General features: G+C 49.8%; 1 protein-coding gene across 1 annotated transcript in view; it reads left to right on the forward strand.

The window, feature by feature from the left end:
* The first annotated feature begins 9,368 nt into the window (after positions 1-9,368).
* GPR176 (G protein-coupled receptor 176) overlaps positions 9,369-12,805 on the forward strand; it is a 244,542-nt gene continuing 241,105 nt past the window's right edge. Inside the window, exon 1 of the mRNA XM_069208982.1 lies at positions 9,369-10,074. Coding sequence (XP_069065083.1) covers positions 9,822-10,074 — 253 coding nt within the window. The 5' untranslated portion in view covers positions 9,369-9,821. The remainder of the gene's footprint in view (positions 10,075-12,805) is intronic.

The raw sequence follows: 12,805 nt of genomic DNA on the forward strand, positions 1-12,805 counted from the left end.
CTCAGGCACATTAATGCTTTGGCAATGGAGTTGACTGTCATCTGGGAAGCGTGCCCAGGCGCATCATGGGATCGGCTGGCATGTGGGCTACCTGGGGTGCATCATACCATCTGTTCACGTGTGAAGAACGTGGGGCATGCCATGGCATTAGCTGGCATCCTGGATATCTAGAAGGAGTAGCTGGCACACTGCAGGGCCCTGGTTGCATTGGGGGTACATGTAACACATGATGGAGATCTCTCTCACATAGGGTTATTTAAAACGAACCACAGCATTGACATGTACATGTGTATAGCTGAGGCATAGTCTGAAAGTGGCTGGAATAACAGTTTACAAGAAGCAAGTTATTGCATTAAATGGGCCAGTGAAGAAACAGTTGGGCATGTGAGAGCTGTGACTGGCATCTGATGATGTGCCAGCCTAACAATGCCAAGGACTGCCGTGTGGAGGGAATATCAGGAAACACGATGGCACTAAGCTGGTATATCTGTAGTAAGAATGCTGCAATACTGTTTGTTGACATAAATAGTGTACTTTTAAAAAATGGTATCCTGATATTTGAGATTAAAATTAGTTTATTTACAGAAAATTACAAACTGATATCAGAGAACAAGTGAATTTATGTACTAAAAATGGAACGTGTTGAGGATAAAAGGTTAATTTGTGTCTTTAAGAAAATGAGAAGCTTATCTTTAGGGACAAAGGTAATATTTATGGTAAAATCAACAATGACATTTGGGAGAAAAACATATGGTTTCAAAAAACAATAAGTCCAGATTTTGGGGTTAAAGTGGGTCCATTCACACACTGCTTCACGGCGATATTCGAGTTATAACCTATGCTGATTTGTGACAGTGACCCTGATATTATAGTATAAATGTCTTTATTGCAACAGGTACTTTCTCGATATTGTGGAAGGTATTTTGTAACTCATATAGAGACATTTCTTGATGAATGCCTGTATCTTTGCACTGTAGTTGTAAATAGTATTTATATAGTGCTTACTACCCCTGATGAGGCATTGAACCACTTTGCGGTGAGCAGAATACTACTTTGCAACCCAAACTTATACAAACATAGGTAGTAGGTTAGTAGTGTCTACTTCCTCTTCTTAGTAGGGTTAGTTGGGCTAATTATCACCTAAAAGAATTGCTATCTGGGGCTCTCGCATGGCAGACTCTGCTAGTGCTCCTTGTGATAATAAATGCTGTCTGCTTCACTTGGCGCTATATGATAGGGATATTTATACCTACTGCTTTCAGAGTTCACCAGCCGCTGCGGAAAAGCTTGTAACATATGTATTACTTACGGACGAGCAAAGTGCCTTCTGTCCAGACAGTGCCCACTGGGCCAGTGGTGCTGGAACAATTTTCCGAGTAGGGGTGCTGCCATCAATGTGGCATCACTGAAGTCATAGTGTTTAAAAACAAAAAAAAAATCTAATCGTCACTCAAAGAATAACTATAACAAATGAGCCCCATCCATTCAGCATCCATTCGCCGACATCGTACGCAAGCACAACATCATCATCACCTCCTACGCTGACGACACTCAACTTATACTTTCCCTCACCAAGGACCCCGCCAGCGCTAAGACCAACCTACAAGATGGCATGAAGGACGTCGCAGATTGGATGAGGCTCAGCCGTCTAAAACTGAACTGTGACAAAACGGAAGTCCTCATCCTCGGCAACACCCCAACCGCATGGGACGACTCCTGGTGGCCCACGGCCCTTGGCACCGCACCGACCCCCTCAGACCACGACCGCAACCTCGGCTTCATCTTGGACCCTCTTCTCACCATGACCAAACAAGTCAACGCCGTGTCCTCTGCCTGCTTCCTCACCCTCCGCATGCTCCGCAAGATCTTCTGCTGGATCCCCACCGACACCAGGAAAACCGTGACCCACGCCCTAGTCACGAGCCGCCTGGACTACGGCAACACCCTTTATGCTGGGACCACCGCAAAACTCCAAAAACGTCTACAACGTATTCAAAACGCCTCCGCCCGCCTCATCCTCGACGTACCCCGCAACAGCCACGTCTCCACACACCTGAGACACCTGCATTGGCTCCCAGTCAGCAAAAGGATCACCTTCCGACTTCTCACCCACGCACACAAAGCCCTCCACGACAAGGGACCTGAATACCTCAACCGACGCCTCAGCTTCTACGCCCCCACCCGTCTCCTCCGTTCCACCGGCCTCGCGCTCGCTGCCGTCCCTCGCATCCGCCGCTCCACGGCGGGTGGGAGGTCTTTCTCCTACCTGGCAGCCAAGACCTGGAACACCCTCCCCACCAGCCTCAGGACCACCCAGGATCACTCCGCATTCCGGAGACTCCTCAAGACCTGGCTTTTCGAGCAGCAGTAACCCCCCTTCCCCCTAGCGCCTTGAGACCCGCACGGGTGAGTAGCGCGCTCTATAAATGTTAATGATTTGATTTGATTTGATGAGTGTGGTATAGGTGTAGTATGTAGCTGGAAGTGCATTTTGGAGCACAATGTTGCAAATGTATTACTAAAGCATGGTGTGGTATTGCACTGTTATTTACAGGCCGCATATTTTCTATTGAAAGGGCCTCTAAGTTTCACAGACATGCGGTTTGACTCATAAAACTGTAGAGTTCACAAATGGTTTTCAACAAATATTTATCATTTGCGCATCACCAAGAAAAGTATCTTGATTTGTTTTGATCCTGTTGAAACCTTTGTTTCCATCACAATTCAGAATTACATAAAAAATGTGCCTTGTGTGCTTTCCTAATGGAATATATATTTCAAAATATTTGTACAATTAATTTACAATTATTTAAATGTTGTGTGTTAGAATAAAATTTACTTCCTGCAGCCTTTGTTTTCAAACGTCCTGTAACCCAGTAAGAATGTCACATAATTCACTTTCTGAAAAATTCTATCTTTGGCGTCAGGAAAGAAAAGTAAACACCATTCTCCCTGTTAAAAGAATAAGCACCAATTTGTCAGAAGACATTGCCTGACATTTGACCTCTGTCTTTCAATGCACAATATAAGTGACAAGATAAAAACAAAATGTAAAGGCCGCTTTATTGTTCATTCACCTTCTGAACTCCTGCACGGGTATATTTGGGGTGATGCAGTACCCTGTGCAGCCCTGCTTCCAGTGCCTATGCACTGGGTGCTTCTCTAATCATCAGAATGTCTCTGGAGTTTATGGGAAAGTAACTCTAATTGTATAGGCTTTGAGGTTTGTTTAGTTTGAAGGACAGTACATGGGCTGATTTGACTGGCAGATGCCACTCAGTGCACGTTCAAGGGTCTAAGGGTCACTGAAACTTCATAAAATCATTCCAGCCACTGTGTTGGGTTTATGGTTCTCTCTTCAGGCTGGCTTTGGCCTTTTAGTAATTATTTGAGACAAAGTAGCTTGTCTGTTTGCTGGCTAGGTTGGAGCCTACATGTCAACATTTGGGAACAGCCTGGGGAGGTTTAGAGGAAAACATCTATGTGTTTTCATTGCTCCTTTTAGCTTGCATTCAAGTGGAGACAATTGTGAAAATGAGAAAGCGAAAATAACAGCTTTAGGTCAAAATTTGTTATCCTTTGGCCTAAGTCAGGAATGTTGGCTGCATGTATCAGTGGTCCATAGCTTCTTTGTGCCAGAGCAGTGGCCTACAGGTACCCGTTTCATTGACTTCTGAAGAATGAGAAGCTGATTTGGAAACTGTTGTGGTTCAGTCTTGGTGCCATCAGATCATAAAAAAAGGTTTTGGCTGCTGGTGCATCAACAAGTGATGAGCTTTACAGACACATCCTCAGCAGTAGTTCATACGTGTCAACTTCTACAGACATTTCACCACGTGAAGAGGGGCGGTAATCACTGCAAGAGCCACCTAGAGGCTCTCTGCCTTCCACCAACCCCCGTAACGACTTCCCTCCCAAACAAAACCCTCCACCAACCCTACAGCTGCCTCCCCCTCAAAAAGAACAAAGGTTCACTGAGGCCACCGCCAGTGTCCTGGGATGTTTTCATACAACTTAATGGACATCGGCTTCATAAAGCCTCTGAAAATAAGCAGGAGAGCCACTCTGTGCAGTGGTTTCCAGCAGCCGCAGTGTGATTTCGGCTCCTTACCGGGTGACCATTTAAAGGGAGCCGAAATCGTGTTTACATGGTGGCACCTTGTGAGTTGGCAGGTCTGGTAGTTAGTTTGTTAATATGGAAATTGGGCATGTGTTAGATGCATTGTGCAAAGGTTGACTGGTCTTCCAGCAAACATAGGCATGACTTACTCTGTCCCAGCTTTACAATTGAGGCACAGGCCATCTTTCTCTATGTAACACAATGCCCTGCGCATTTTGCTCACATTATAAATACATGGAATGGTCTCCTTCAGAGCATATGAATAATCCCAACAACCAGCAACAACCAATAAGCACTGGTTAATCACTACCCTTGGGTTCCGGAGCAGTATGCCAACCCTCCTGATTCAGGGGGGAGACTACCGATTTCAAAGCTAGCCACCCGCCTCTCAATTCCTGCATGTAAAAACCTGATTCCTCTGTGGGCTTCAGCTGACTGGGCCTAGTCTTGTGTAACTCGGAATATGCATGGCCAGTAACCTGCTCCTGCGGGCTAGTGCACAGCACTTGCATCACGCTCTCTCTGCATGCACTGCCATAAACCTGCTCCTGTAGGCCAGGGCACAGCACTTGCATCATTGTCTCTGTATGCACTGCCAGGATCCTGCTCCTGTGGGCCAGTGCATGGCACTTGCATCACGCTCTCTCTTCATGCACTGCCAGTAACCTGCTCCTGCGGGCCAGGTCACGGCACTTGCATCACGCTCTCTCTGCATGCACTGCCAGTAACCTGCTCCTGCAGGCCAGGGCTCAGCACTTGCAACACGCTCTCTCTGCATGCACTGTAGGCCAGAGCACAGCACTTGCATCACTGTCTCTGTATGCAATGCCAGTAGTCTGCTCCTGCAGGCCAGGGCACAGCACTTGCATCACTGTCTCTGCATGCACAGCCAGTAACCTGCTCCTGCAGGCCAGTGCACAGCACTTGCATCACTCTCTCTCTCTGCATGCACAGCCAGTAACCTGCTCCTGCAGGCCAGTGCACAGCACTTGCATCACTCTCTCTCTGCATGCACAGCCAGTAACCTTCTCCTGCAGGCCAGTGTGCAGCAGTTGCATCACTGTCTCTATATGCACGGCCAGTAACCTGCTCCTGCGGGCCAGTGCATAGCGCTTGCATCCCTGTCTCTGCATGCACTGCCACTAACCTGCTCCTGCAGGTCAGTGTACAGCACTTACATCACAATCTGTCTGCATGCACTGCCAGTAACCTGCTCCTGCGGGCCTATGCACAGCACTTGCATCACTCTCTCTCTGCATGCACTGCCAGTAACCTGCTCCTGCGGGCCAGGCCACAGCACTTGCATCACTGTCTCTGTATGCACTGCCAATAGTCTGCTCCTGCAGGCCAGGGCACAGCACTTGCATCACTGTCTCTGCGTACACTGCCAGTAACCTGCTCCTGCAGGCCAGTGCACAGCACTTGCATCACGCTCTCTCTGCATGCACTGCAGGCCAGTGTACAACACTTACATCACGCTCTGTCTGTGTGCACTAACAGTAACCTGCTCCTGCGGCCCAGTGCATAGCACTTGCATCACGCTCTCTCTGCATGCACTGCCAGTAACCTGCTCCTGCGGGCCAGGTAACGGCACTTGCATCACTGTCTCTGCGTGCACTGCCAGTAACCTGCTCCTGCAGGCAAGTGCACAGCACTTGCATCACGCTCTGTCTGCATGCACTGCCAGTAACCTGCTCCTGCGGGACACTGCACAGCACTTGCATCACGCTCTCTTTGCATGCACTGCAGGCCAGTGTACAGCACTTACATCACTCTCGCTCTGCATGCACTGCCAGTAACCTGCTCCTGCAGCCCAGTGCACAGCACTTGCATCACGCTTTCTCTGCATGCACTGCAAACAACCTGCTCCTGTGGGCCAGGTCACGGCACTTGCATCATGCTCTCTCTGCATGCACTGCCAGTAACCTGCTCCTGCAGGCCAGTGTGCAGCAGTTGCATCACTGTCTCTATATGCACGGCCAGTAACCTGCTCCTGAAAGCCAGTGCATAGTGCTTGCATCCCTGTCTCTGCATGCACTGCCACTAACCTGCTCCTGCAGGCCAGTGTACAGCACTTATATCACGATCTGTCTGCATGCACTGCCAGTAACCTTCTCCTGCGGGCCACTGCACAGCACTTGCACTACGCTCTCTCTGCATGCACTGCAGGCCAGTGTACAGCATTTACATCACGCTCTCTTTGCATGCACTGCCAGTAACCTGCTCCTGCAGGCCAGTGGGCAGCACTTGCATCACGCTCTGTCTGCATGCACTGCCAGTATCTTGCTCCTGCGGGCCACTGCACAGCACTTGCATCACGCTCTCTCTGCATGCACTGCAGGCCAGTGTACAGCACTTGCATCACGCTCTCTCTGCATGCACTGCCAGCAACCTGCTCCTGCAGACCAGTGTGCAGCACTTGCATCATGCTCTGTCTGCATGCACTGCCAGTATCTTGCTCCTGCGGGCCACTGCACAGCACTTACATCACGCTCTCTCTGCATGCACTGCAGGCCAGTGTACAGCACTTGCATCACGCTCTCTCTGCATGCACTGCAAGCAACCTGCTCCTGCAGGCCAGTGCGCAGCACTTGCATCACGCTCTGTCTGTATGCACTGCCAGTAACTTGCTCCTGCGGGCCACTGCACAGCACTTGCATCATGCTCTCTCTGCATGCACTGCCAGCAACCTGCTCCTGCAGGCCAGTGCGCAGCACTTGCATCACGTTCTCTCTGCATGCACTGCAACTAACCTGCTCCTGCGGGCCAGTGCACAGCACCTGCATCACGCTCTCTCTGCATGCACCGCCAGTAATCTGCTCCTGCGGGCCAGGGCATGGCACTTGCATCACGCTCTCTCTGCATGCACTGCCAGTAACCTGCTCCTGCGGGCCAGGTCACAGCACTTGCATCACGCTCTCTCTGCATGCTCTGCCAGTAACCTTCTCCTGTGGGCCAGGGCACAGCACTTGCATCACGCTCTCTCTGCATGCACTGCCAGTAACCTGCTCCTGCGGGCCAGGTCAGAGCACTTGCATCACGCTCTCTCTCTGCATGCACTGCCAGTAACCTTCTCCTGCAGGCCAGGGCACAGCACTTGCATCGCGCTCTCTCTGCATGCACTGTAGGCCAGAGCACAGCACTTGCATCACTGTCTCTGTATGCAATGCCAGTAGTCTGCTCCTGCGGGCCAGGTCATAGCACTTGCATCACTGTCTCTGTATGCACTGCCAGAATCCTGCTCCTGCGGGCCAGTGCATGGCACTTGCATCAAGCTCTGCCTGCATGCACTGCCAGTAACCTGCTCCTGCAGGCCAAGGCACAGCACTTGCATCACGCTCTCTCTGCATGCACTGCCAGTAACCTGCTCCTGTAGGCCAAGGCACAGCACTTGCATCATTGTCTCTGTATGCACTGCCAGGATCCTGCTCCTGTGGACCAGTGCATGGCACTTGCATCACGCTCTCTCTTCATGCACTGCCAGTAACCTGCTCCTGCGGGCCAGGTCACAGCACTTGCATCACGCTCTCTCTGCATGCACTGCCAGTAACCTGCTCCTGTAGGCCAGGGCACAGCACTTGCATCATTGTCTCTGTATGCACTGCCAGGATCCTGCTCCTGTGGGCCAGTGCATGGCACTTGCATCACGCTCTCTCTTCATGCACTGCCAGTAACCTGCTCCTGCGGGCCAGGTCACGGCACTTGCATCACGCTCTCTATGCATGCACTGCCAGTAACCTGCTCCTGCAGGCCAGGGCTCAGCACTTGCAACACGCTCTCTCTGCATGCACTGTAGGCCAGAGCACAGCACTTGCATCACTGTCTCTGTATGCAATGCCAGTAGTCTGCTCCTGCAGGCCAGGGCACAGCACTTGCATCACTGTCTCTGCATGCACAGCCAGTAACCTGCTCCTGCAGGCCAGGGCTCAGCACTTGCAACACGCTCTCTCTGCATGCACTGTAGGCCAGAGCACAGCACTTGCATCACTGTCTCTGTATGCAATGCCAGTAGTCTGCTCCTGCAGGCCAGGGCACAGCACTTGCATCACTGTCTCTGCATGCACAGCCAGTAACCTGCTCCTGCAGGCCAGTGCACAGCACTTGCATCACTCTCTCTCTGCATGCACAGCCAGTAACCTGCTCCTGCAGGCCAGTGCACAGCACTTGCATCACTCTCTCTCTGCATGCACAGCCAGTAACCTGCTCCTGCGGGCAAGGGCACAGCACCTACATTGCTCTCTCTGCATGCACTGCCAGTAATCTGCTTCTGCAGGCCACGGCACAGCACTTGTATCACGCTCTCTCTGCCTGCCATAGCGCTTTCTCAATGCTGCTGATAGGTGAGAAAAAAAAACGTACATTTGTGTATCTAATATCCGATCTTGCAGCAACTGACTTGCAAACCCCAAACGTACAGATTTTTTTTTCTAGGACTCTCCCACTTTTCTCTTCTGAAATGTTGGCATGAGTGCTGCAGAGTAAAGTGCTTCTATGACTCATCTGGGGGTAGTAAGTGCTATTTAAATTAAATCATAGTGGAATATATGGCTTATTGGCTGTAGTAAGCGCTATATAAATACAATTTACATCTACATGTAGAGCTTATTGGTCGTGGTCTGCAGCAGGCGGCTTCCCACACTCAGGCTCAGGAGAGCTCCAGCCCCATTAGCAAGATGGCGGCGGCGGATATGGGATGCTGCGGTCACGTGACCGCGCATCTCCCTCATCCTCCTCCTCTCTCGTCCTCCAGCAGGCGGTGCACTGGGGACCAGTTTGACAGCTCCGAGAGCTTCAAGCGCCCACAGACCGCCGCTAGCGCCGATGTTCACGCTCCATCTCTTCCTCCAAGCAGACGCCTTGAACCTTTGTGTGCGCAGGAGCTCGCCGGTGAATATCCTCCCTTTGTCACCATTTCATCCCAGCTCCTGGCTGATTCAACCCCGTCCTCTTGGCGCTGCGAGCGGACAATATTCTCACCCTCCCCAGGGGAGCAGCTGGTGATGTGTCTATTGATTTCCAGGGGGGACGGAGGGACTTACTACCTGCTGTCGTTGACCCCCAAGCCGCTCGCCTTCTAGGCACCTGCCAGGCACAGTCATCAGCCCTGGGCAGGGTCGACGCTGAGGGAAAAGGCCAATATTGGGCAGGGGGAGGCACAATGTACTGCTTATACCCCTTCCCTCTCCAGCAGCCGGGGCAGGACACGAACTGATGCCCTCGGCACCTAGAGTTGGAGGTCCACCCCTTTGAAAGGCGGGGAGATGCGGTGGCTGCGGTGCACGCCGCATAATTTTCTTATTGTCCACCTAGCAAAACTGGTACCCAGCGCGGGCGAGGGGAGGAAGCAGGGCAGAAGAAGATGTGGTGACAGTGGGGTTGGCGCAGCTCCCTCCTAGACATGCGCCAAGACAATTTGTGTTGGCTCCCAGACAAGAATACAGATCCCCATATATAGAGGACACCACTGCCGCTGCTTGAACTCTGAGAATCTTGTCTGGCGTTTCTTTACTCCTGTACAATGGCTTGCAACATAGGAACTCAGTCTCGGTGGCAGCTGGTGGAGAGGCAGCGTTCATGCTCGCCCCTGGCTTTCAGGCGCCTGAGATGCGGCACAGAGCGCTTTACGAAAACTGTAAATTAATAGAGCGGGACGACAAAGGATCGGCACTGTGAGGAGGAAGAGCAAAGGTGGCCCCGCGTCATGGGGCACAATGGGAGCTGGACCTCCAGCAACGTCAGCGAGCTGAGCTTTTACCGGGCGGCAGCGGGCCGGGCTCCGGACGCAGGCCAGGCTCTGGATGAAGGCCGAAACGTGTCGACTGCCCAGCTGGGCTGGGCTAACGGCAGCTTGTTCGGTGGCAGGCTGGTGGGTGGAGAGGAGAGCGGCCTGGGGCTCACTTACCGGCATTTCACCACGGCTGCGCAGGTCTTCATCTTCGTGGGGTCCTTGCTGGGTAAGTGTCTGCAGGGGAGGGCCCTTCACTGTTGGGGCGAGAGCGGCTCATTAAAGAACTCTATAGAAGTGTGCATTAAAAACATTCCCATGCATTCACCCACACTGTCATCAAACCTCTTCAGATTTGAGAACCTTTTATTGGACTAACTGAAAAAAAAATGCAAATTTCGAGTAGCCCAATTTTTTTTTTTCCGATGGTGGTGAGTACAAACGCAGCTAAAGAACTGGAGGCTTGTACATTCCGGTGTGATTTATCCGTTTAGGCCTTATCTGGACTGCTGGAATCATGGGGCAGCTGAGCACCAAGTTATGCGGCAGGGTTGACTAAATTATGCGGCGTGAAAAGGCAAATTATGCTGCATATTGTGGTACATTTTTTTTATAGTAGTACTTCATTATTTTGTCATTTTTATGCATAGTAAATACTGTCTGAGAAACGATGTAACCTCATTACCAATCACTAGTCAAAGGCCTTACGTCCAACCTGGAGCTTCGCTATGCAGACGATTTGGCTTTCGGCATCAACTGGGAGAGAGTTGTGAAGAATAGTGTTTCGAATTCCTGCTCTCATCTTATCACACTTATCTACCCATCATCATATGTCATGTCTCTATCAATCTATCCTCCATTCGCACTCTGACTCATCCCAAATCCTTTCTACTACTTTCATCTCCTAAATAACTCTGCCTAAGCTCTTCCCTCCGCTTCCACATCTAACTCACCAAACCTCACTCTACTACCGTGACCTCCCACACAACCCTACTAAATTCTCCCGCATTTATCTCACCCTGCTACTACACTCTCCCTAACCCTTCCACATACTCTTCCCTCCTCCACCCCCCTTTACTCATCCCAAGCCTTTGGGTTGAGTAAATGAAGGATATACTCCCAATTAACACTTCTGGATTTCTTTCCTCCTCCACCCCTCCATTACTCCAGTCACTCTAACTAACAAACTCTCATATCCGCGGCTCAAATTAACTCATAATAATACTAAAACTGTACTCATTATTTCCCGATACTAATCCATCACTAATTCTTGTTGGGTTCCAGAGTAGCGTGCTACTCACCGAAAAGCGCTTCGACGCCTCGTCAGGGGTAGTAAGCGCTATATAAATACGATTACAATACAATACAATTACTACCAGTTTAGGAACCAAATACAGAAATAAGTAACTGAAGGATGACCAGTTAACCTTTGCCAAGGCCAATTTGTTAAAATGTGCAGATTATGCGGCAGATTATAGATTATGTGGGAACTGCGGCAACCCCCTAATAATGCTAAAAATGCTACGGCTGCAGAATCGCATATTTCAAGTAGCCTTGGGGGATAATTGTGCAACCTTGAGTCTGGGCACTTTAACTCTGTGTGGAGTGAACGGATACATTTGCACAATGCACTTTACAAACTGAAGGGCTTCCACGTGCTAGAGTGACATTTTTGTGTCTGCCTAGTGATTGAGAGTCTACCCTTGTGTCCATGCAGTGGCCCACATTGTCACTAGTGATCATTGTTTGTAAATCACTGTTCACGTCACCGCAGAAGATGTACGGCAGTGGACACGTTGTAGCTTTCACCAATAAGAAATCTTGGCTTGGGTCCTACTTTTATGTGCCCAAATTGTGTGATCCTGCACAAATCACCCCGACTCCCTCGCACCAGTTTCTGTACCTGGAAAAAAAAACATTATTACGGCTTGTTTTGTAATCAGTTGTATGCAACAGAATAAAAAAAACTAATTTACATAAACTGACTTCCGGCTCTGCAGACTATTGATGCATAGCGGGCATATGATATGGTCAACTTGTGGTCTTCAGCTTTCACGTGCTCCCTTGTCGAGTTCAGGTTGGAATCCGCCCAGGATCACTCAATGTGGCTGTGGAGCGCTGGCGCTTTATTTCAAAGGGTTTTTATCTGCTTATCTTTTAAAATGTTCCACCGTCCGACTGCGACCCGGTTTTGGGGTTTTGAATGTATTAATGAATTATTACACGAACACGTGATGGACGCATGGTACAGAAGATTGGTGGTCAATAAATAATGGTTAGGCTGAGGGTACTTTATTTTTTTGAATATTTATGTAAGCTTTCAGTAAGCACCTTTATTCCTTTCAGAAAGGTTTGTGACTCTCCGGTTAGTGGAGATGTATGGCCCAAGATCACAATGTGCCTTAAATAAGCCAGAACTCACCTAACAACCTCCTTATGCGCCGAGTTACACTGGCTGTTGTATGATTGTGGCTGTGAGTGTGTTACCTGTGTGGGCGCTGATTTGTCACTTTTTAAAGGGACCGACCAGTTTACTTCATGCTTATCTTGTAAGCGTACAAAAGCTTAAAGCACACTTGTCAGTAGGTGTCCATAGAATAAATGTTCTTATCACCTGGCTCAGTAGTGCTTTTTCGATCTCAGAAGGATGAAGGGCTGAATCACCTGCGGGCATTTAAACGTGTGCCGTGCAAATTACTAGATAGGAGCTATTCTAGCAGTGTGTGTGTCTATGATCCTATTTTGTGTTTTTAATATTAATATATTGCGGTTTAGAGTTTTCAGGGGGCCTCATCGATTATAGAAGGATAAAAGGCTGAGTCAGCTCGGCCAGGCCTTGAACCTGTGCTCTGTTGAATGCTCATGGATTTTTTAAGCAGCAGATGTGTTACCTGCCGAACTGTCCAGTCTGCCCCTTAGCCTGTTTCAGAATTGTGGCCCCACCCATGTTCACCTGCAAA

Source organism: Pleurodeles waltl, chromosome 9, assembly GCF_031143425.1.
Source record: "Pleurodeles waltl isolate 20211129_DDA chromosome 9, aPleWal1.hap1.20221129, whole genome shotgun sequence".
NCBI classification, from domain to species: Eukaryota; Metazoa; Chordata; class Amphibia; order Caudata; family Salamandridae; genus Pleurodeles; species Pleurodeles waltl.